This window comes from Crocodylus siamensis, chromosome 8 (genome assembly GCF_052110815.1).
Source record: "Crocodylus siamensis isolate JL-2025a chromosome 8, ASM5211081v1, whole genome shotgun sequence".
NCBI lineage: Eukaryota > Metazoa > Chordata > Crocodylia > Crocodylidae > Crocodylus > Crocodylus siamensis.
In genome coordinates this window covers 25,080,370-25,104,759 of record NC_143402.1, presented here as the reverse complement: position 1 = coordinate 25,104,759, position 24,390 = coordinate 25,080,370, and the positions used below count along the sequence as shown (strand labels likewise).

Below are 24,390 nucleotides of genomic sequence, written 5' to 3'. Positions count from 1 at the left end.
GGCCCACTTTACAGTCTGCAATTGAAGTGGAGGTGAAATGCACAAGGCCCTGTGAGTCTTTATTTTTTCCCTAAGTTTACTGAGAATTGAAAGCCAATGTTGTGCTCCATCTAACCTTTGTCTAATAGCCTAGCCATTGAAAGAAAGCAGTGCTGCATTCAAGTGTGATTAATTGCAGTAGTTTTTTTTTTAAAGGGAGTTCAACATTGAACCACTACATGAGGGGCAGGCAAAATAAGGCCTGAAGGCCACATATGGCCCTTCAGGTAATTTCATCTGGCCCACAGCCATCCACTAACTAATTGTACCCATCTCAGCCCATGTGCCTTGCTCCCACCCTTGTGGGTGGAAGAGCCTGGCCCAGCCAGCACACAGCTGCTGCCACTGCTGCAGCCACCAGGCAATCTGCTTGGCTTCCCTGACATCCTGCTTGCTCTGAGCACCAGGTAGGGAAGTGGTAGGGGCAGGGGGAGCTACAGCTGGGTGGGAGCATGGAGCATGGGGCTGGGGCTGGCAGCAGTGTGGAGCCTGTCCCCAGGGGGGTGGTGGGAACATGGAGTTCAGGTGGGTGTGGGGGAGGTGTGGGAACCCACCACACATTCCTCTCTCTACCCCACCCCCCCATGGCACACAGCCCCTGCTGCTGGAGGCAGCAGCAGCAATAGGTGGCAGGCAATCAGGGTGCTCATGGCCTGTGTTTGTGCTGCCTCCTGGGGTGTGCGGCTCTGGCCAGCGTTGCACATGGCAGGGGGTGCAGCCAGGCCAGCCCACCTGTATCACACAGGGCTCCCTGTGGTGCACATGCAGCTCGTGGCACTGGGAGAAGAACTGCGCGATGGACCTGGTTGCCTTTCCTACTCTCTGCTGTGCAGGTCCTGGGACTGCTGGAAGTGGTGGAGAGCCACGCCCCCACTTCCCTGCAGAGTTCCAGGACTTGCAGAGCAGGGGGCGAGAGAGACAGCTGGTTCCATTACATGGCGGCTTCCCTGGTGCTGCGCAAGTGCCAGAAGTTGCACATGCGGTGGAAACGTGCGATAAGAGGCAGGCTGGCTTGGCCGTGGCTCCTTGCCACCGTGTGCAGTGCTGGCCAGAGCTGTGTGCCATCGGGCAGCAGAGCCTGCGTGGGCTACAAGCACACAAAGCACCTTCTGCATGCTGCTGCCAGTGGTGGGGGTTATGTACCGTGGGGGGGGGGGGGAACTTTGTGGGAGGTCTCCATACCCTCCTCCTTCACACCCCACAAACACTACACACCCACACCTGGCCCCACACAACCCCCATATATACACCCCCCAATGTACCCTTTTGTCCCCCCTCCAGCAGCCACATACAACTCCACATTCTACCATACACCCCCCCCCCCACACACACAATATACAAGAGTAAGGCTTTTTTGATTTATTATGCAGTCACCTCTATATACACTATGTAGACACAAATCACAACAAAAATAGTTTTTGTAATAAAATTAAAGTATGTTATAGTAGGTGTCTGACTTTTAGCATATGATTTGTTTTTTTCCTGGTTCCAAGGTGGCAACTTCCTCTTCAAAAGGAGTACTTCTGGGGGGGAAGGGGAGGGAAGTCTGGTGGCAAAGGTCAGAGGTTAGGGGCAGGACTTCCAGTCTCAAGGTGGTTGTATTTGCGCTGTGATTATAGCTGTCATCTGAGAGAAATGTTAGCAGTAGAGGGTATGAAACCTAATTTTGAGCATATATTTGATTCATTAGTTGTAATCGTTTTTGTATTTTTATTCTTTACCTTATTAAATCTTTTCATATTTTCTTGTGCATAACTGGGAAGCTCTGGATAAACTTGTTTGTATATCTAATGGTATTTTTGAGGCTACATAACATTCTTTAAAAGTTAAGATAATAAACGTGAGAGAGCTGATAAAAGCCAGGTTCTGCATTATATGGAAGTGTTTGTTTATTTGGATAGATTTGCAAGACTTGGTTTCCTGATTTATAAAAAGAAGCATTTTTCTCCCCTCATTTCAATTTTGTTACTACAACGTAACTAGATAACATGACTTTTCAGAGAATACATGAAATACTACATGGTGTTAGGTCTCTATTATGGATACTTATTTTCTTTCCTGCCACTTCTAGGAATAAAGCTTTTCAGTACTGATGATATAAGAGGGGTGTTTTGTCTCCTGCCATGTTCAGCCTGGGTTTGCTATGGTTGGTATCTGAATCCTTGAATACATGTGACTTTGTATTACTTGGTGTATGTGTTTGGCTTCAAGTTTTGTGGAAAATTAGATGTTTGAAGGTATTGTTCAGAACAGTGCCCAGGTCACCTGGAATTTCATTGCAGCCAATTTTGTGTAGTTGTACGACTGAAGTAACCAGATGATAGTATCTGGGAATTTTTGGGATGGAGTGTTTCCTACCTACCACTTCTTACTAGTCCCTTACAAAAATGAGTAAATATCTCTTTCGAATGTTTCATCTACCCTAGTCATGCACACTGATGACAATAGTGAGGACAAAGCAAAGACAGATGCCTGTGTTAAAGAGTCAGTTGCAGAAATAGGAGTCTTTTTTCACACACTCCTTATACTAATACAGTCAGTCCTCGACTTACCATGTTTTGAGTTGCAACGTTTTGTGCTTTCAACATTTATAAATTGACAACCTGTTTCAACTTTATAATGCCAGTTTTGACTTATAACGCTTGATCTGATACGACGCCACACTACGCCAGCGAACAAGTTCGCTGCGTCACTCATCTCCCTGGAGAACATCTGTTCAAACTTCCTTGGATGTTTTCTTTAAGAAAGCAGACAAGACTCCAGAGAAACCTGCAGCTAAGGTTCCTGAGAGGACTTCAGCCAAGAACCCTTCAAAAAAGTCCAAACAAGAGCCCTTTAAAAAGTCCAGCAAAGTCACCTCAAAGAAGTTCTTCCAAAACAATATGATTGCTATTTACAATATAAATATGTTAATGTAGCTATGTTACTCATCTATAATTGATCGAGTACAAAATTCTGGGGTATTTTTGGTGAAAATAGGGTATCGGGCCCTGGTTCAGGAACCAATCCCCCATTTATAACATTGATTTTTATGAGAGAATTGGTTCCAAGTTACAATGTTTCGACTAAAGAAATGGTTTTCAGGAACCAGTTGTGTCATAAATCTGTGGACTGCCTGTACTGTGAACAATCTGACTAAATATTTTCTCTTTTAAGTGGACCTATTTCAGCTTCTTTAGTTCTGTTTTTCAGTCTATGCTTAATTATTGAGGCAAAGTTATGGAGTTGTATAATTGATATTTTCACAGAATGCTGATGCTTGCTGTTGAACACATCTTTATTGCTGTTGGTACTTTTAGGATGTGACGAGGTACAAGTAAAAACCTGCCTCATAGGCTACCTTTGTATTTTTTTATTAAAGTTAGCTGTAAGTGCTTTATAAGATGTACTTCTAAAAGCAAGACTTTTGCTATTAAATTTTAGGTGAAAAGTTGTCCTTTGATTCTGCATCAGTAATAATGACAGGAAAATTGTATAAAAGTTGTATGCTTCTTTTGTGCTGCATGATTAACAAGATTAAGAGAATACTCTTGCCTCCAGTCTGTTTAAACTTGTATTCAGAATCTGCAGTTTCAGATTTTTTTTCCCTGTTCTATTTGGATTTGCTGCTTTATTTAAATGACAAGAAACAGACATTAGAAGAGTTATTTCAGATATGCTAAGCAAACTTGATGAAGGATAAACCTGTAGAGAATGCCAGTCAAGTGCATTTGTATTTTTTTTGTCCCCTTTCTCATGCCTCTGTGTGTAGGTGCTATTCTTACATATGCACTAGGAATAGCTATGCAAATGAACTTAGAAGCCTTGTCTTCACTCTCACTTTTTCCCTTCAAGGTTTTGACTGTTAGTGAACTAGAGCCACACAACATGGCTGCAATGGCCAGTGGGAAAAGTCCACACTGGCTTTTATAAATGTGCTAGAAAGCTGGCAATCAATAACTTAAGGTAAAATGAAGTCTGTTATAGACTCAGTCAGTGTGCAGGCAAATTAATCCATTTGACTTGCCTCCTCAGTAAAGCCTTTAGTTGACTGCTTATGACAAATTTGTTTTATTTATTGTAGCTATGTGGATTGGTCTAGCTTGATATTCCAAGGCTTTTTGACTGAGAGTGGTGGGATTCTGCTGTGTTGTCTCCTTTGTTAGAACTGTTGGTGGTTTCTGAAGATGTACCAGGTTTTGTGGGTTCCTTTAAGTTTGTGGGGCTTGGGCTCTGATCTTTCATTTGATCTGTGTGTAGGGCATTGGATTTGTACCTGTAGAGGGCTCTGCCAGCATGAACAGCTTGTGGTGTTGGGCCTCGGGTTTCTACACTGTCTGTCTAGTTTGCTTAAAAGCTAGCTGAGAGCTATTGTCAATGCCAGTGGTAGCTATTTAAAGGTTGTCACAAACTGTTTGCATCATTGCTTGGAAAACATAATTTGATAAATTGGTTGCAACTACTGTTTTCAAACCTGTCCTTTTTGAAGAAACTAAGTGGGTGGTGGTTTTATAACCTAAGATAGAACTTATTTGAGAGGTCAGACTTCTGAACTTCCTTCTGAGTTGTGACTCCACTCCTGGGTAATTTCCTGCTTACTTAACTGTTTTGTTTCTCCTGGACTTCATGATACAATTGAGTGCTTGTTGATTTAGCAATGAAGGGTAGCCGGGTATGGTATGAGTAATAATTAGAGAATGGAAATCTGAGGATAAATTATGTTGTCTATCTAAAAAAAATATTATATGTAGGTTACTCCAAGGTTTTGTGACCTTGCTGTCAAATACAGTTGAGGCCACTTGGTGAAATTGTGGATTTTCCACTGCTTTTTTTGAAATATTGTACTGCTGAATATTCAATATTGAAATAGCTCCTTCACCACAGACTGCAAATTTAGTCTCTACTCTGAAGGAATGCTTGAATGAATTTCTCAAAAAGATGTCAAAGCTATTGAGTTTGCATCCCTGTAAACTCCCCATCATGAAGACTATTTTTATTTATTCATATATTTTTGCCATCTATTGACTGGCCTCCTGTAGGGATGGTGAGCAAGGTCAAGCACTTATTCCCCTGAACTTATCTTTTCCATGGAAGACAGTTTTTCAAAGGTGTACTAAGGACAGGCTTTTATGATGAGCAATGTGTTCAGAGAGTCCAATTGAATATTTTGTGATGATTCCTTAACAAACAATATTTTTCTTCTCAAAAAGGTCAAGTGTTGTAACCTCCTAGCCTGGTTCCAGCAGCATTTTTTTTTATTGCTTGCAGCTGGTTTTGAATGGAGCACCTAGATGGCTTGCTTCTTTCAGCAATCACAATCTTTTATGTTCACACAGTATTCTTTGTTAGCCTCCTGCAAAATGAGAGATTTACTTTACTGTTCCTGAGAAATAGAAAGAGGCGGTTAGCTGGTTTAGTCTGAGTTAGAAGGCAGGTCTGTAAGGTGCCACATTCCTAACTCACTCAGAGAGGCATGAGCTTTTGTAGGTCTCAGCCTATTTTGTTTGTAAGTATGGTGACCATATCATTTTTAAGGAAATCTGGGACACTGTTTCAAGTGAAGATGGAGTGGCGTGGTATGCCAGGGAATCACCGCTGTGTTGTATGGAAGCAAGGCAGGTGGTCTGGAGCGATGCCCAGCCCAGCCCACCCCACATCTCTAGCCATTGCTCAGGAGGAGCCATGCTGCACATGTGCCTGCTCCAGTCTGCCTGCCTTGCACCAGCACAGCAGCAGTGCTGCCTGCCTGGTGCACCATGTTGTCCTGCCTCCCTGCCAAACTGTGCCCCCACACACCTGCCTCTTGTCTGCAGCAGTGCTGCTGATTTGGGGGGCGCAGGGGAAAGGCACCAAAATACAAGTTCACCCAGGGTGACATTTTCTCTAAGGCCAGCTCTGCTGCCACACACATGCACAGTAGATTTAGTAGAGAAGGAAGGGATCGTGTTAAGTGGGACTTTTGTTTCAATTTTTACCAACTGGCCAGTAAGCCAAAACTGCTTACAAAATCCAGGACTGTCCTGGCAAAACTGTGAGGTATGGTCACTGTATCTATAAGGCACCACACTGCCCTGCCTTCTGCCTTTACTACTCTTGTTAATCCTTAGTCATTAAAAATATAGACTGGCTGTTTTGAAGATCTCTTTCATGGGCCTTATGCTGTTAGATATTTGTGCTATGACATTTAGAGCTAAATTCTACTTTGTGTTGTGTGCCTAAGTGGCACATATTTACTTGCATGTCTTCAGATTTTGGTACTTATTTATAGGGTGAAACAATCTCAAACTGTGTGCAGGCCTGCTGCAAGTAGGAGTAGGTATGAGGACCTGCCACTATTTAGCCCCTAACCCCTTGGTTGGGGGACTTACCCAGCGAATGGCAAACCTGGGTTCTAGCCCTCTTCACCCAGATGGGTTTATACCTTCTTCTAAGCAAAGCTTCAGGTCTGTGTGGAGGAATTATTTTAACTTTTTTTTTTCTATCTTAGTTTGACCTGTTTTTGTGCATGTGGGACTTCTGTTGTCTTTGATCTTAGTTTTTTATTTTAGTTTTTGTAATTTGCTAGCTAAATGTGGGAGGAACTTGAACCTTTTCACATAATGTCTTTTGGAAGTAGAGGTGGTTAAAAATGTTTCTTGCTTTGTATGCTACTGGGAAATTGAAGATTTAAGTATTTAGTTTTCTTTGGGTTTTAGCTGCTTAATACTTTGAACTCTTTCATTTCACAAAACTGAAATTTTGTGGATGCAGTACCTAAAAGGTATGTTTCTATTGGGAGACTAAGATGGCTGTTTGTTTTGTGTTTAGGTAGCTTTCAGTTTTACTGAATTACTGGAAAAGATTTGGTATTAAGACTAAGGATCTCTGTACTAGGAAATTCTGACTTGTATAATTCTGTAACAGTTTTAAGATGTGAAGAGTTATTCAGGTTTTCCTCAATGGGTTAATACAGTGTGGTTCTGATTACAAAAAGGAAAATGCTGATAAACAGAATAAGGTAACAGAAGAGGTGCTTTGATACGGGTGTGGATGGTTCTTTAGCATGCTCTGGATTAAAATTTTATTTTAGAAAATCAAAATGCGTGTTTTAATAGAACTCGGCAATAAAGTCCAAATCCTGCATTCAGTTTGGTTCCATATGTGCAGTGGTGTACCCAAGTGGAGTTAATCACTCTTCAAAAGATAACCAAGTCATGTCATTATAAATTTTAAAAAAGTCATGCTGACATGCACATAAAAGGGTTGGCACTGTATCTTTGTGAAAATAAAATGGGGGGAAGATGATAGCCATTCAGGTATCAGAGATGTAACACAGTTAAGCATGAATATGTTGTATGGGCTAAGGCTTGGTCATTCCTCAATACTTGCAATGGGAAAACCAATGGAATAGGGATTATGTGGTATTGTAGCCAGCAAAGGTAGTATTTGTCCATTGCCCTTAAATCCCAGAATCTTTAGGGAGCTTGATATGAATGGAGATTTCTGTTGGTTTGTGTGTGCTACATTTTGTTTTGTGGAGTAGACATTGCTCAGTCAGGATTGCTGAAGAGCTTGATTCTTTCACCTTTGTCATAGCCAAATCAAAAGAATTTGATTTGCTTTTGATTAAATATTATACTGTACATGTCATTAGAAAATCCTTCATTTTCTTGTTTAAGATATTATTTTGGGAAGTGTGTGGCTACAGTCTGCATGTAAGTATAGGTGAACATTGTTCCAGAATAGCAGTATCACTATTGACTCATAGATTCATAGATTGTAAGATCAGAAGAGACCTTGGAAGATCATCAGATCCAGCCCCCTGCACTAAGCAGAAAAGATAACTGGGGGTCAGGTGACCCCAGCAAAGTGACTGTCTAGTCTCTTCTTGAAGATTTCCAGGGTAGGTGATTGCACCACCTCTGGATGGAGCTTATTCAGCCAGTCGGAATGCATGGTTTCCTAATGTTTTATGTTTTAATCCATGTGACACGCTGCATGAATTGGAATGAGAGTTGTGTACGTACACATAATTATTTTGCAATGGACCATATAGGCCTTTTGAATCTGCTTTAGTAATATAAAGCATAGATCTGCTGTTCGGTAAAATTAAAAGACAACATAAAATGTAGATTTATTACAGCTAATGAATTTCTTCATGGTATCATAACATGGAAAGTGAGTGGTGTGGTGCACATAAACAGCCATACAATGCATTTTTAACTATCAGACCTTCAGTCAAAACAAGATACTTTCAGCTGAATGTCCTCTTGGTAATGATCATAGAGAAGAGATGAGAATTGCGGTGTTTTCTTTATGTTAGAAGAGAAATTTTAAATTGGAAGACTGACTACTGAATTTCACATGCGAGGTAGCAGAAATAGTAGAAGTAATGCTAGTTTAAGAAATTGCAAATGGCAAACGTTAATTATTTGCTATTTGAACTGGCTTCTGAAGAGCCAGTTACCTTTTGGGCTAGGGGGAGGCACATTAGAAAAGGAATGCAACAGATGTTATTGGGGTGGGAAACTTGAAGTGTGCCTCCCACAGGTAAGAAATGAACTCTCTTAATGAGATCTTTATGACACCTGAACAGCAGCTAAAAACTGAGGAGATACCATCTATCTGCACTATTATAATATTTCAGAGTTGTTTTTTTAAGCTTTAACTTGAAGTGGTTCTAACAATAGTATGGAATAAAAATATCTCCAAGAAAATAATTTATTGACTTGCGTTCTGTAGAGTGAGAGTAATGCATTGAAAACACAGGAATTTTAAGGGTGGTTTGCTTCTTTTTTATCTTTTTCAAAGGTGTTATACAGTACTTGAAACCAAAATGTAATTTTGAGTTAACTTCTGGTTTTGCATTTCTTAGTACACACAGTATTTACATAGTTCTTTTAGACACTTTGGATGTGATTTATATTGCAGTTTTTAAAAATGTGGTTTTTGTTCTTTTTTGTCTATGTACTTGTGTATTCAATTCATATTTAAAGTGTTAATTAGAAAAATACCACAAAACAATGAAAGAAATAGTTTGGAAATTGAGAGAGGAAAAAGTAGGAAGGAATAAAAATGTGTGTGTACTTTCTATTTAGGTGGCAGTCAATGCACACATCCCTCCGGATTATCTTCTTAGAATCTGTGAGAGACTTGGACCCCTTTTAGACAAGGAAATCCCACAGAGTGTTCTTGGAGTGCAGACTTTACTAGGTGTGGGACGGCAGTCTTTGCTAAGGGCAGCAAAAGGTAAGTTTTCAGTTTCATATAGCCACAGCTAAGTTACATAAATCAACAGCAACAACAAAAATGATTGCGAAGTATCTTTTATATTTGCTGGTTTGATGCTAGACATGCCTTGAGTGTGAACACCATTCAGGCCAGTTACCAGTCTCTACTTTCTAATAACAGACTTGCTAAAACTCAGTCACTGAGACAGAGTAGCTTCTCTTGGATTAGCTTCTCTTGCATTTTGTGCTAAAAAATGTTTGCTGGTATTGCTATGCTAAGGTCCATGTATTTCATTGGCAGCTTCATCTGCCAGGATAGCTTATATTGGCACTTTCATGCCAGTATAACTACATATATGTTGCTATACAAAAGTTGCAATGGAAGTACTTCCAGTGAGAGATATGACTATACCAGTAACTGTTTCTAATATCATTAGGTTCTAAATGGGTAAGGGTTACAGAAAAGTGGTATGGGTTTGTCCCCAGCTAATGGGTATAAGGGACTTTGCTTTGTTTGTAATCTTTCTGACAATTTTAAGTTTGAGAAATGGGGGATCTTCAGGTGCTGCCTGCAGTAAGTTAGATAGCTTTATTTCTCTTTTTATTTAGAATCCTTTAATAGCATCCTGTTCAAGGATCTAGGCAACTTCAGTATTTTTTTGAAAAAGGACATACATTCAGAAGCTTAAAATATACCAGACATAACCAGTTAAAATACTCTATTTTCCCTTGCTACCAACCATTCTTCTTTCTACCAGTCCTTTTAAATCTCAAGTAAAGGAGGAGCTATCCCCAAATGGTCTAAGCAGATCAGCTAGGAGCAAATTCCCAAATTGCAGGACCTTCACAGATAATACCCTTCCCATGGTCCAGTTGCTTTAGAGTTTAAGGGGTTGTAGCTTCTTATACCATTTTGTAGGTGATGTTATATGGAGGGTTTCATTTTGATATACAGGCATACCTCAGAGATATTGCAGGTTCGGTTCCAGACCACCGCAATAAAGCGAATATCACAATAAAGCGAGTCACACGAATTTTTTGGTTTCCCAGTGCATATAAAAGTTATGTTTACACTATACTGTAGTCTATTAAGTGTGCAATAGCATTATGTCTAAAAAAAAATGTACACACCTTAATTAAAAAATACTTTTATTGCTAAAAAATGCAAAGTGAGCAAATGCTGTTGGAAAAATGGCGCTGATAGACTTGCTTGATGCAGGGTTGCCACAAACCTTCAATTTGTAAAAAACGCAATAGCTGTGAAGCGCAATAAAGTGAAGCACAATAAAACGAGGTATGCCTGTACCCACTTGAGACCATTATTCCCTGTTCTGTCGTCTTCCATCGCTGAGAACAGTCTAGCTACATCCTCTTTGGAACCACCCTTCAGTTAGTTGAAGACTGCTATTAATTCCCCTCTCAGTCTTCTCTTTTCTAGAATAAATAAGCTCGGTTCTCTCAGTCTCTCCTCAGAAGTCTTGTGCCTCAGCCCCCTCACCATTTTTGTTGCCCTTCGCTGGATTCTCTCCAATTTGTCTACATCCTTTCTATAGTGGGGCACCCAAAACTGGATGCAGTACTCCAGATACAGCCTCACTAGTACCAAATAGAGGGGAATTATCATTTCCCTCCAGCTGCTGGCAACGCTTCTACTAATACAGCCCTATATTCTGTCAGCTTTCTTGGCAACAAGGGCACACTGTTGGCTCATATACAGTTTCTTCTCCACTGTAACCCCGAGGTCCTTTCCTGCAGAGCTGCTGCTTAGCCAGTCAGTCCCCAGCCTGTACCAGTGCATGGGATTGCCCCATCCTAAGTGCTGGAATCTGTGCTTCCCCTTTTTGAACCTCATGAAGTTCCTTTTAGTCCAATCCTCCAATTTATCTAGGTCTCTCTCTGAACATCTGTGTGCATGTTCTTGTACGCACGCATGCATGCATGCATGCACACACACACTGCTAGTGAAACTAGGTGCCTTTGTTACTATGACTCTAACTGCAGCACACGGAAGTGTTGGGATAATGAATAAATGTGAGATGTCTAAAATAATCTGGAATAGTCTTTCTATGTGTGATGGTGTTTAAATTTGAAAATGCCTCTTCTCAGTTTTTTTCATGAGCAGAAAGGAGTGCTGGGCCATATTGTAAATCTGAGAATCTCCTAATTGCATGGGATAATGCCCTGCTAAGTGATAGGATATCACGTTTTAAAGTTGCCTCCTTTGTAAATACAGAAAAAGTTTTGCGAGCCAGTGGCCAAGGCTTGCCTGGCTTGGCTGCATACTGGTGTGACTGGGTAAAGTTCTAAAGAAATATGTCATCTTGTTGGCGGGGGGGACACCCAAAGAAAAACAGGATTATTTGAAATTGGATGGGGGTTCATAATGTTAGTGTGGCTAAATGAACAGATTGAGGGACAAAGATCAAAGGAGTCAGTTAAAGTTGTGTAATTTGTAGAGTAAAATAATTACTTTCTTTTATCAGGCAGACATTTCTTCCAGGTATGTGACTTTTTATCTATAGAGAAAGTATATTGACCGTATACTGCTTGAGAGTGTAACAGGTGTCTTCGTTCTAAGAAGTAGGGTCACCTTTCCCAAAGTTATAGTTTCAGATTTTTTTTTAACACTGCATTTTAGTATTAATATTGAAAGCAAATGGAGACTTCTGTACCTTGTTTTCTGGAAAAATTAAGTTGGTTCTTTTGCATATAATTCTGGTAAGAAAAAGCTAAATGGAATTTGGTTTGTAAATAACAAATATTCATTAGGGCTTTGTCTTTGAGGCCCCTGGCAGATGTTAAAATAATGGTGCCTGTGAGATCTGAGGAATTTTATGAGGCATCTGAAACTTTGTGTTTCCTGTCATGCCAGGTGTGCTTTGCAGGATGTGTAAATTGTGGGATGGTATATAAAATTCTTCAGATTCCAGTTGTGCCACTGCAGAGCTACCTCCAGAGCTGTTTTGGAACCTGGAGCTGCCTCATGCTTGATCCTGATACTCAGCTGAGTGTTAAGGTTGTGCACAGGCCAGTCCCAGGTTAGGACTCGAAGCTGTCCTCAGCTTGATTCTGGGGATTGGGCTGAGGATAACTCCAGATAGCCCCATGGCTGGTTGGAAATAAGGAACTGTCTGGGCTGGAAATCAGCTGACCATGTTCAGAAGGTTCTATGTTCAGAGATTTAAATTGTTATGCACTAGTCAATAGCAGTAACCTTCTACTGCACAGCTTTTCTTTAGCATAGAAGCTCACTTTTTTCCTTCCAGATATTCACAAATGGAAAATGTCAAGGTCTGATTTTTGAGAGACACTGTTGAGCACTCCCAGAAACTGCTGTTGTTCTCACTGGAGGGAAGCTTCTCTGAGTCCAGTTGGCAGCAAGATAGCTGGAGAGCCTTTAAAGAAAATAGCTTTAATGTGAAAAACAATGTCAAAAATATATAGAGAGAGAAAGAGAGAGAATGTGGAAAGAGCATACTGCCATCAATTGCAGGAAACCAGATTTACTAAAACAGACCTCTGCCCATCTCCTTTCCCCCACCCACATCTCGAAGGATGCTTGTGTGTATATGGTTCCCAAATGTACAGTACACTAGATATAAATTGAGATGAAAAGTCAAGATTGGTACTTTGTACCTCATATGATTTTTTTTTTTTTTTTAGCTAAAGTGGTTACCACCACCTCTCTTCCCGCATCATATGTAGAATTCCTAAAGCCAAGAAGCCAAGTGAATAAAGAGAATTTGGCAATGTCAGATTTCCTGTCCGGTAATATCTTAAGATCAGAGATTCATCTTTTTTTTTGAATACAAGGAATTTACCTTTAAAATGACTGAGTTTAATATTCTATGAGAACTGTCATTCTGAGGCTAAGCAAGGCACTCTAGGCAGTCAGAGGGTTGGATCTTGTGGTATTGTCATTTCTAGCAAAAACAGATCAATCAGCTTTGCAGATAATTTTGTTGACCAGCTGTTAATCTTGCTCATCTAGACTTCAGGCATACGCTATGGAAGGGATCTGCATTTGCAGCTCTTCACAGAGGCAGGCCTCCCGAACTACCTGTCAATTACGGGAAGCCACCAAATGTGGGTAAGTAATATCCAGTTCAAATATAAATAAGTTGTACCTGCGATTTCCGTACCTTTATAATTGTTTTCAGTTGAAACTTTATTAACCAAGACACTATGTTGGACTTCATATGTATTTTTGGTGACTTTCAAGATAAACTTCTCTCCAAAGCTTTACATTAAAAACAGATTAGTCATTTTTACATTATTTAGGCTTTTTTCCTACCACAGACCTCTTTGATTTGCTCTCATTTAAAATCCGCGTGTGTGTGTGCATATGTGTGTATGTGTACGTGTGCAGACACACAAGTTATTGTTGTACTCTTGCTAAACAGTAACAGATGTTGAAGTCTTGTGTGTCATCTTCCTATCAGATGAGAAATCAACCATGTTAACAGTGAATATTTTGTATTTTAAGTTGTTTTACACTAAATATACCTGTCCTTGAATAGAGATCAATGCAGACAGTCCCTTCTTTTAGAAATCTTAGTTGGAACACCAATTCTTCATTCCCATGTAATTTTTCTGCCTCAAGAGTTGGCTGCAATAAGAAAAAGATTAAGAAAGCAAACAAAATGTTTGAAATAGAACCCACCAAGAATGAAACCATTCTGCACCATTGCAAAACTAGTGTCATGAGCACTTCTTCAGACTAAACACTGAAGAGAAGACCTTTTAAGACTTGCATATAGCAGTGCCAACTGGTAACTTCTATTTAGATGTGCAGGCATAAGTCTATCTAAACCGTTATTTGTATGGGAAAGTTTAGTGAGTTATAGACTTGGGCTCAGGACGGAAATTACACATAAACCGGTATAAGAGATTGGAAACCAGCCTAAAACTATAACAGAACAGAAGTTTGGTGCGCATAGACTGGTTTCAAACTGGCAGAACCTGGTTTAAGATGGACCTGGATGGATCTTGTACCAATTTTAATCAGTTTAGGTTAGACTGGTCTATTGAACTTCTGTTCCAGATCCCCTTCTGACTCAAGTTAGGTTACAGCCCCCCAGCATCCCAGGGTGCTTTGTGTCCCCCTTGCTTAACCGCTTCTTGCAGGGCAGGTGGGCATGCCTCTGGCAGTGCTCCTTTGCATCCCTGGGCTGTTACAGAGCTGAGGCAGCAAAGTCTCTGATCCCCAGCCCTGCATCCTTCCTGCACCTGTAAGCCAGGTGGGGCAGCAGGGGGGAGGCAGGGGAATGAAGCTCCCTGTCCCAGCCCTGGGTTCCCTCCAAGCTGGGGTTTGCCTAGCTAGGGCGAGCCCCATGTCACAGGAGGGGTGGTTTCCCCTGTCTCCATCTCAGCCTTCGCCCTCCCCCGACAAAGCAGGCATCATCTGCCCAGCTGGGGTAGCCCTTGCTGCTGGGGGATTTCCCCTTCATATCTGGTGGAGTTGGCTGTACAGCCTTGTCCTCTATGGCCACATCCAGATGAGCGTGGCTGTGTGGTATGTGCTGCACCTGCTGCATGTTCAGTTGTTCTCCATGCTGTAATGGAGCAGCATGGAGGGTTTCTTTGATCTGTGGGTATCCAGGGGTCAAAAATAACTGCAGAGAAAAAAAGCAGAGCTGCGCATATGGGAGCAGCACGCACCAGAAAGAAGTGAAGCCGAGCTGCCCAGAGCCATATTGCGGCTGCCAGGCAGGCTCCACACAACAGAATTGCTGCTTCTGTTGCAGCCCCAGGAGGCCCCCAGGACCGCAGGTCAGGTTGCTGGAGCCAGCCCAGTGCTGGCCCCAGGCTTCCCTACCCCACCTGAGGTAACTTGCTTCACACTTCCCTGGGGACAGCTAGTGGTGGCGCTGCTTGTTCTCCCCTGGGAACCAAACATCCACATGTGGACATGCCCTATGAGTCTCTGCCTCTGAGTTGTAGTGGGGAGCTAAGCCACCACCCCCATCTTGGCCCCCCTGGCACCAGCAGTAGTGGGCAAGATGCTCCGGACAGCCCCAGCAGCTTGTACAGGGTGTTGGGGCTTGATCCTTCCTTCTAACAAGCTGGTCTAGCTGGGTAGGGATGAAGCAAATCTGACTCCCAGCTGGGCAGACCCCAGTTTGGGGGAGCTGGGATTGGGGTGGAGGGCTTCCCCCGCACAGGTCAGAGACAGATTTGCAGGGGGTAGGGGTGTTCAACCTGCCAGGCTGGGTGGAGACAAGGAAACCTCCTTGTAGTGGGGTCTCCCATGACAGGGGAATCAACTGCGGGTTGTTGGGGGCATGTGCTGGGCAGCCAAGGAGAGATGGCATCTGCTTAGCTCTGCTCGAGTGCTTTCAGTAACGTCTGGCAAGCTGGGAGGTTTGCAAGAGCGCCCCTGCTTTCTGGCCTCGGCCAGTGCAGGCATTTGCATATCTTCCCCAACCGAGGAGTGAGTGTGAGTTCCGTTGGTTAACAGTCCAGTCCGCACAGCTTAGAGAAACCTGCAGTGACTGAATTGATTTCCCCTTAGGCTTTTCGACTGTTTTTACTTAGGCTTAGTTATATCATAGTGCATAGTGGGAGAAAGGATTCTTTTTGTGGCTTAGCATAAATACCTTTATAAAGTGTTTAAAAGCAAAAAAAAAAAGCCAAAATAATTGTCTACGTAGGGACACAAGCTTGAAAGAGTACTGCAGACCTTCCCAGCTGTGTGTGCCATTAAAATCTGGGGTGCAGGCAGCTGGGGATCAGGGAGCTCCCTGATCCCCAGTGGCATGATTGGGATCTGAGGAATTTTACGCCCCATACTACAAATTGTGTAGTGGCATGGCAGGTAACATGTTTTTTGTGATCAGGCATAAAATTCCTGAGCTCCTAGTTACACAGTTACATTAATGTCTGCCAGGGGCCTCTCTGAAACAAAAAAAATGGATACCCTCTGTTAATGCACTCTATTTATGGTATATATTTTATTTTTAATCTCGTGTTAAATGCATACTCATTTTTGTTTGTAGACTTCTTCACTTGCATCCTTCTTTAAATGAAACAAGTTTAAAAATATAACAGGAAATTCTTTTTGATCACATCCAGTCACTTAGTCCAGTTATCTTTTATTAATTTAAAATACCTATCTGTTTAATTTCACTGGGGGGGAAGGATTTCTCTCTCCTCACTCCTGCAGTCTCTGCTTTAACTTTTCTGGGAATTGTTTGCCCTTTACCACCTTTGTTTGTCTTCTTTCTCCCCAAAGCTAGTACTCATCGTCTTCCTGTATTCTGTGTTGGTGGTGGTGAAGATGATTTATGTTTTTTACATTTCTGGTCTCTCTTCTCTTTAATTCTCAAAGATCAGTCTTGGTAAGAAACAGACAGACCTAACACACTGGGTTTCAATCGCAATTTCAAACCAGTCAGTATAATTTTCTGGGCAAGGTGTGTCACTGGTACAAGTGACAGAATAGCAACTGTAATGAATTGTGTATGGGGGAGGAGTGGGGAGCAGAGTGCTTTTTAAAATATATGTGAAATGGAAACAGATTGCAGTATTTCTGTGCAGGTCTCTGTAAAACGTACAAAAATACTGCATTAGTGAGCGTTGTCTTTTGTCAAATAGCTTTTGTGTTACAGATTTATGCCTTTTTTGACTAGGTGGATGGACTGTTAAAGAGCCTGACTTTTATGATTATTGCGTACACGACTCAATGACTTGAAATAAAGTAAAGGCTCTGGGTTACATCCTTTAAAGATGATTCGGGCAACTGAATGTCTTGAGAAATGTGTGTATCATGACTTAATCATAATGAGCAGAACATTCTTTTGAGTTGTTCCTTCGTTGGTATATGCTGAAGGTACATATTTTACCTCTGTTATACTTTAATTGTGAAATATAAGTTTAAGGGGTAGAAAGAATGATATATTTTTTTTTATTTGGAGGTTTCTCTTGCCCAGGAGGTATTTTTGACATCACCACCTGTTGTGTGTATTTTCAAGTAATCTTCTTTTATAAATATTGATGTATATGGTTATAATTTATAGGGTCTGTTATCCTTTCTGCATGTGTAAATGATGATAAACACAGTCTACATAAAAAATACTAAAATAGTAAAACTTGGTTATAATTGAGCTATATGTTCCTTATAGATCATGTTGTTAACTTTCGTAAGTTCTATTCCTGAACACGTCTTCCAAGCCTTTTTCTGTATATGTGTTGTCTTGTGTGATGAGTTTATTTAATGTAAGATTATGTTGGATATTGTGAAAAGAATGTCTTGGCATGTATTTGTAATGTGCCGTGCAAGCATATTGTTCTTCATGAAAGCCCTTATTATGCAAAAGTATATTACTTGATAGTAAATAGTGAAAAATCTTGCTGCTAAAAGAGACACAAGATAGTGTTGGTATTCTGTAACATGTTTTATAGAACAGCTTAAATTCTAGTGGACAAGCAGCTGTTAGCTATCCAGATCAGAGATGCCGGTATGATAGAGATGTCGTACAGTATAGATTTCATCTTAGAAAATTACCAAAACAAACAAGTAAACCTCCTCATCCGTAAGTTTCTCACCAGAGAGAACTTTCTCAATGTGAACTTCTGTAGTGCTGGATTAGACGGTTTGAAAGACCTCTGACGTGTGTCCTAATGCACTTGCATGCAAAAGTAGTCATGCTACATTATAGTGTTTAAGTGCCAGCTTTTAAATAATTTAGGACACAGGTGTTCTAGCTTGCTTGTGAAACTGTTGATTTGTATGCTGCCCTTCCCCACAAATACCGCAGTTGTACATGCAAGTCATTAAGTGTACATGAAAATAAAATAATAAGCAGGGGAAGAATGAGTAGGGTTACAGTGTTTTGCATGATTTTGCCTCAATGATCACTATTAATGTAAATGATACCAGTACTACTACCGTACCTACTACTATTGCTGTGTGGATGAGACTGTCCATAGTTATCTAATTGGCCAGAGACCTGTAGCTTCTCTTCTTCACTGTAGCATGTGTACACAGTTAGGGATTTCCTGTTGGCAGGAGGTTGATGTTCCTGGGGATATTATCAGCTGCAGGGATTGTATTTCTCTAATATTTGCACCGTAACTGTGCTGAAAGTGACTATTTCCCACTCATCATTCAGAGCCGAATCCTGTGATGTGTGGAAGATGCTGTACACCTTTCAGGGTGCATCTGTAAATGGCTCAAGTGTCATATCTTTGTAAAATATTGTATGTTCAGATTAAATGTAAACACTGTATTGTTATAGAAGGATTTAGTTTGGGCTCAAGATATCATGCTAGGACTAGAAATATTGTATGAGGAACAAGTTATTATCGGCTTTCTGTGACTCCTTCTGATTCTTCAATCATAAGGAACAGAAAATGGAAGAATGGCAACTCCACAGAGGCTGAGTTAAACTACCTTGTGCATTTATGCAGCTGAGCAACTCTGAATTTCCAGACTGAAATGTGTTGGGTCCTTTTTGGTTCCTTTTTAGGTTGTAACTCTTAACATTGGATTTCCTGGTGTATATGTGTGATTTTTGCATTGTTCTACTTTTTAATGGTGTGAGTGGTATGTTTTAAATGCTAATAATATCCTTATAGTGATTTTTATGTTTACTGATTCCAGTAACTTGGAGTCTGATTTAAAAAAATTCATATACGTATATCTCACGTACATTTATTTTTCTGGCAAATGGAGTATTATAAAAGTGCATGTACCTAGGGTGTGAGGGAACTGGAGTTAGCTGTTGAGAAGAAGCAGCTCTTCTATAGCCTGCTCTTCTATTTTATATGCAGATTATAATCCTGCTTTTTGGGTAGAGCAAGGAAGGGTTAATGATCTGCAGATGCCCACGGGATTCATTGGCAATACAAACAGAGCTAGCTGTGTTGCTTGACGTGGATTTGCCAAGATGTAAAACAGATAAGGTGGCTCTTCCTTAGGATGTCCTAAAATCTGTAGAGGTGGAGTATAGATTCGCAATAGATCTGTAGTCCTCACACGAAAGGGAAGCTGCGTTCTAACATGAGATCAGAAAGTTCCCTTCCTGAAGGGAGAATAACTCTGGTTATACGTGGCATAAAGCTGTTAGAACTTTGGGGAATGTGGGAACTGAAGTGTAAATGAATATTGTGACCAGTAAAAGTTAGAAATAGCAGCAAGTTTCACTGGCACCTATATGTCTAAGTGATGAAGCATTTAGGTAACTAGAAATTTAGATTCTCCCACCAAAGAAAGCTCTTCTATAACTTAACAGAATAATTCCCTTTTTTTAAAAAAAAGGAAGTCTGGATGCAGTCTTATTTTCTACCATTGTATACATCTTCAGTTTAAAAGATCCTTTTAGCAAAAACTAGTGGTCACGGTAGAGTTGGCAGCTTTTATGCCCAAGTATGAAGTAGTGCGGCAAATTAGATATGTAAATAATATTTCTGAGAGTTAGTTAGGGTTCTTTACGTGAGAATCACTTTAAGCACTGAACACAATAACATTATTGTACTAAAGGAACCAGATTTCAGAAAGACATTTTACCGTGTGAATGTGTATATGTAATTCCCTGTTTAGAGATTACTTGAGAGATTTTCTACTGAAAGATGTGGGAATTGGAATGACATGTTTTCATTTATTTGCTATTTCTTGTCTAGTAGTAGTAAATCAGTAAAACACAGAGACATGGAAAATAAATTGCATCCCACCTTTTGTGTAGTATGTTTGCATGTTTATGTCTCTGAGGTTTTTTTTTTTTTTTTTATGGGAATCCTGTCCATTGAATGATTCACATTTTTGTTCAGAGGTGCCATTGCTGTGGTGAAGCCAGTACCATTTTAATGGCAAATAATATGTCAATATTTCTATGGTAGTTGTTGTTCAAGCATTGTACCGACTTCAGTGCAAGTTGTTCTTAATTTCTCATCTAAGGTATGGAAATATTATTTCCATTTTGAGATGGGGAAAGAGAAGCAGAGAAAAGTTAAAAGATGTTTTATATTATATTAAGGGTGAATCAGTTGCACAGCTGGTAATCAGTGTTATAAATCAATGGATTAAAGGGGGCAGTGATGCGTAACTGCCAATCACTTTCATCTGAAATTTAACACTTAACATCTATTAGTGGCTTTGAAAACTTCCGCCTTGTTTGTATCAAAAGATGAGTAAAATTTTGAAAAGCACCCAAATGATTTAGCTTACTCATGTCTGCCACAAATTTAGGATATACCATGCTTCAGCTGCTCTGCAGTAACTGTCTGCACATACATTCTTACCCCATTCTAAATGGAAACTCGCCTACACTAGCTTAGTTCTTCTCCTTAACATGCAAGTTGGTATTCAGTAGTTTTCATTTGTTATGTGGTAAGAATGTGCACATTGGTAGTTACTGTGGAATAGCAAAGATATGATAAATCTCCCCTCCTCCCTTCCTGCTGCCCTTTTTTTTTTTTTTAAACTTTATGGCAGCCTGTTTGCATGCCCCATACCATAATACTGCTAAATGACTTGGGTGCTTTGAAATACTTTAACATAAGAAAATAGACCACATACTATTTTTTTAAATAAAAAATATGGTTTCAGAGATATTTTAGAAAAGAATGACAAGGTTCTTTGACTAGATGTGATATCTTTTGTTAGACCAAATGAGTAGCTAGAAAAAAATTTCTTGGCAAGATTTCAGGCACAGTCACCTTTCTTCAGGCATGGGGGGAGTCTCTGCTGTTCTGAGACTCCAAGAAATGAAGGAAGCTAAAAGTGTGGCAGGATGTCAGTGAAAATGTAAATAGGTAGAATTAGAAAGACAGAAAAGAACAACAGTCTTTGAAAATCTATAGTAAAAGTTGCAGTACAGTGAGAGGGTTGTGTTTAATGAGCATAACTTGGCATGTATGTGTTCCTTCCTGATTGGTTCTATTGTTAATTATTTAAAATTGTATGTACCAAATTTTGAAACTTAAAAAGCAAATATCTTATTGTCACACTTCATTAAACCCAAGCACTGATGAGCAAATAGAATAGTCATGTGACTAAATGTCTGCATCTTGAAACTGGCATCATTGTTAGGGCTGTGTGAAACTTTGGTTGCTGATTTTGATTCGGTAGAGGTTCGGACCGATTCGACAAACAAATCTCCGAATCCGAATAGAATCAGGAGACCCTTTAATCTCTCAGAATCAAATTGGAGCCCTCTGAATCAATTTGGAGAGATTTGATGATTTGGACATAGACACAGCTTTATGTTTTTTCTACATACCTCCAGGTGCCAGGTGGCTCATGAATGCTGAGATAGTGGGGCAGATGGAGTGATCCGCGGGAGCGCAGAGGGGTCCCCAGTGTGCTCACTGGGGGACTCCCTTGGCCCCTGGCTTGGCGACTGGTGCCTTCAGGGTATGTGGGGACACCCAGGGTCCCCCCGCAGCTGATCACTGAGTCCAATAAAAATTGGAAATGATTGGAGCCATAAGTGGCAGCTTTTTCTTTTTTTTCTCTCTGAGATCTGAGTAAAAACCCTGATTTTATTGTTACTTTTTTTGCTTTATGTCTTGCCAGTGTAAGCTGCTATTAATATTATATTGTCCTAGTCCATGGGGACTACTATCAATATGATGTTCAGATGCCAAGTCCAGGAGGTTAGAAGGCATGGTTGGGATTCACAGGAAGGTTTGCTTGTGTAGGGTTTTGGGTAATAAGGTGGTTGGTTGGGGTTGGAGCTGAAGTTCTCAGATTTGGGGGAATTGTTTGGGGAACCTTGTCCATGGGTGATTGGCTTCTTGTAAGCTGCTCTGAGCTTTTTGGATAGGGCAGTATGTAAATATATAAACAAACAATAAGTAAATATAAAGCTGTGTTGTTTGATTCATCCTAAAGTACCTGGAAGTCTAAGCCAATCAATGTCTAAAGAGACTTAATATATATTTGTTTATTTTTTGTTCTGCCCTCTCCCCCTCCCCCTCCCCGCAGTAAATATAATTTCTGCCAGGCAACTAACTGGATATGGACGCTTCAGCCATTTGTTCCCATCATCCACCTATCAATACATGAAGATGCACAAGAGGATTCTGGGGCACTTATCATCTGTGTATTGTATAGCATTTGATCGCAGTGGAAGACGTATTTTCACAGTGAGTGTAAAATTTTTAATTTTGAATCTGGTGCATTTAAACCATATAATGTTCCTGTCCAGAGGAACCTCCTACTTCCTTTAATTTGCGTTTTTCTAGACTCCATGTTTCACAGTCCTGGTAGTCTTTCTTATATTTCAGTAAAAACTTTCTAGCAGACAGTATGGTGAGATGTCTTATTATGGATTATTAAAGCTGTGTGACATCTGCAAAATATACTCTAACAGATTTGCATTATGAAGTACAAAATAGTTTATAATTAAATTACAAGAGTCAAAATAAGTGAAGAAGTTAATTTTGATCATTTTTCCTTTCTGTGAATCCACAGTGTTTGTTAATTCATCTTGCATCTCAAAGTTGTAAATGTGTGCTCTTAACTTTTTACCATACTTCAATATTCAAACGCAGCTTTTTTCACCTTTACAGAAAAACATATGGATCACTCTACACCCTTTTCTTTTGTTAAAGTCTCCTTTCTTTTCTCTGTCTGCCTTCCCAGCTACAATTACAGGCAGGACTGCTTTATGTTTGAAATTTTATTCAGTTAGTGAAATTACATGTAAAACCAAATTACATTTTACATTATATTCAATTATACCAGCATATTACATTACATTTTTCAAAGTGTAATAACAAATTCTGAGCAGAACTGAGGAGTCAGAGGGTCAGACCTGGATCAAGCATAGATCCAGCAAAAAAAATTCTTATGCCAGGAGTTTTTCTGCTTGAATATTGGCCACGTCTACATGAGATGTTTACTGCGGAGCTGACTAATTAGCTCTGCAATAGCATCTTGGTGTCTGTACATTAGGACTGTGAGAAACACCGTTGTTTCGTTTTGACCACTATTTCAAAGGGATAGTGTTTTGTTTCGGTTCGAAGTACTGTCCTGTTTCATTTAGTTGAAACTGTTTCACTGTTTTGATATCGTTTTGATGTTTCACCCATGGGCTATAATGGGGAATCATGAAAATGCCTAAAATGTTGTTGTTTGTTGCCTGATTTGGGTGCAAATTGCAGGGATTGTAGCCCCTTCTGAGGGCACAAAGCCTGCCAAGTTTCAAGGAGATAGGTATAGAGGTTTCTCAGAAACTGCACCTCAGAGCCTTGAAAGCAAAATTCGTGACACGTGCTGGCAGCAGCAGCCTCCTGTCATCCGGCATGCAGATCTTGGGGCTTGCACCCCTGGGAGGGCTGAGGGGCTGTGCCAGACTCCTCCTGGGGGTGCGGGCTTCCAGTTCTGTGCTGGATGACAGGAGGCTGCTGCTGCTGCCTGGAACCGGTGCTGAGCGCAGCCCACACCCAGTGCCAGGCTCCATGGAGCTCAGCCCGGTGGCAGGAGGTGGAGCGCAGCCCCAGCTCTGACTGCCTCCCGTCACTGGGCTGTGCTCTGTGGGGCTGGCGGAGCCTCATGGAGCGCAGCCTGGTGGCAGGAGGCAGGGAGAACCGGGGCTGCGCTCTTCACCGGGTTGTGGAGCCACTCGGAAGATGGCTCTGGCTCTCCCTTGTCTCCTGCCACCAGGCTGCTTTGAAACTCAAAACATTTTGAGTGCCCTCGTTTCATTTCAAAGCTGTTTCAATGCTTTTTGTTTCATTTCAATTTCACTGTTTCGAGTCAAAAGCAAATAATTTTTATTTGATTAGCCCAAGAGGAGTTCAGAGGAGAGCCACTCGCATGATCCGTGAAAGACCCTACGAGGAGAGGTTGAGAGATCTGGATCTCTTCAGCCTATACAAAAGATGGTTGATGGGTGACCTTGTGCCGCCTATGAATTTATCAGGGGAGGATAGCAGGGAATTGGGGATGCGCTGTTTTTCAGAGCACCCCAGGGAGTAACTAGGAATAATGGGTGCAAACTAGTGGAGAGTAGATTTAGGTTAGACATTAGGAAGACATTTTTTACAATAAGGGTGGCCAGAGTCTGGAATGGGCTTCCAAGAGAGGTGGCGCTGTCACCTAACTTGGAGGTCTTCAAGAGGAGGCTTGACAATCACCTGGCTGGGGTCATCTGACCTCTGTCCTCTTTCTTGCTGGGGGAAGGGGGTTAGACGTGATGATCCATTGGGTCCCTTC

At 40.9% G+C, this 24,390-nt stretch overlaps 1 protein-coding gene across 2 annotated transcripts in view; it reads left to right on the top strand.

The window, feature by feature from the left end:
* Window positions 1-24,390, top strand: part of BRWD3 (bromodomain and WD repeat domain containing 3) — a 103,585-nt gene that overhangs the window by 2,764 nt on the left and 76,431 nt on the right. For both annotated transcript variants that reach the window (XM_090059690.1, XM_090059689.1), the window contains exons 5-7: window positions 9,096-9,246; window positions 13,219-13,317; window positions 22,156-22,316. In XM_090059690.1, coding sequence (XP_089915816.1) covers window positions 9,096-9,246; window positions 13,219-13,317; window positions 22,156-22,316 — 411 coding nt within the window. The remainder of the gene's footprint in view (window positions 1-9,095; window positions 9,247-13,218; window positions 13,318-22,155; window positions 22,317-24,390) is intronic.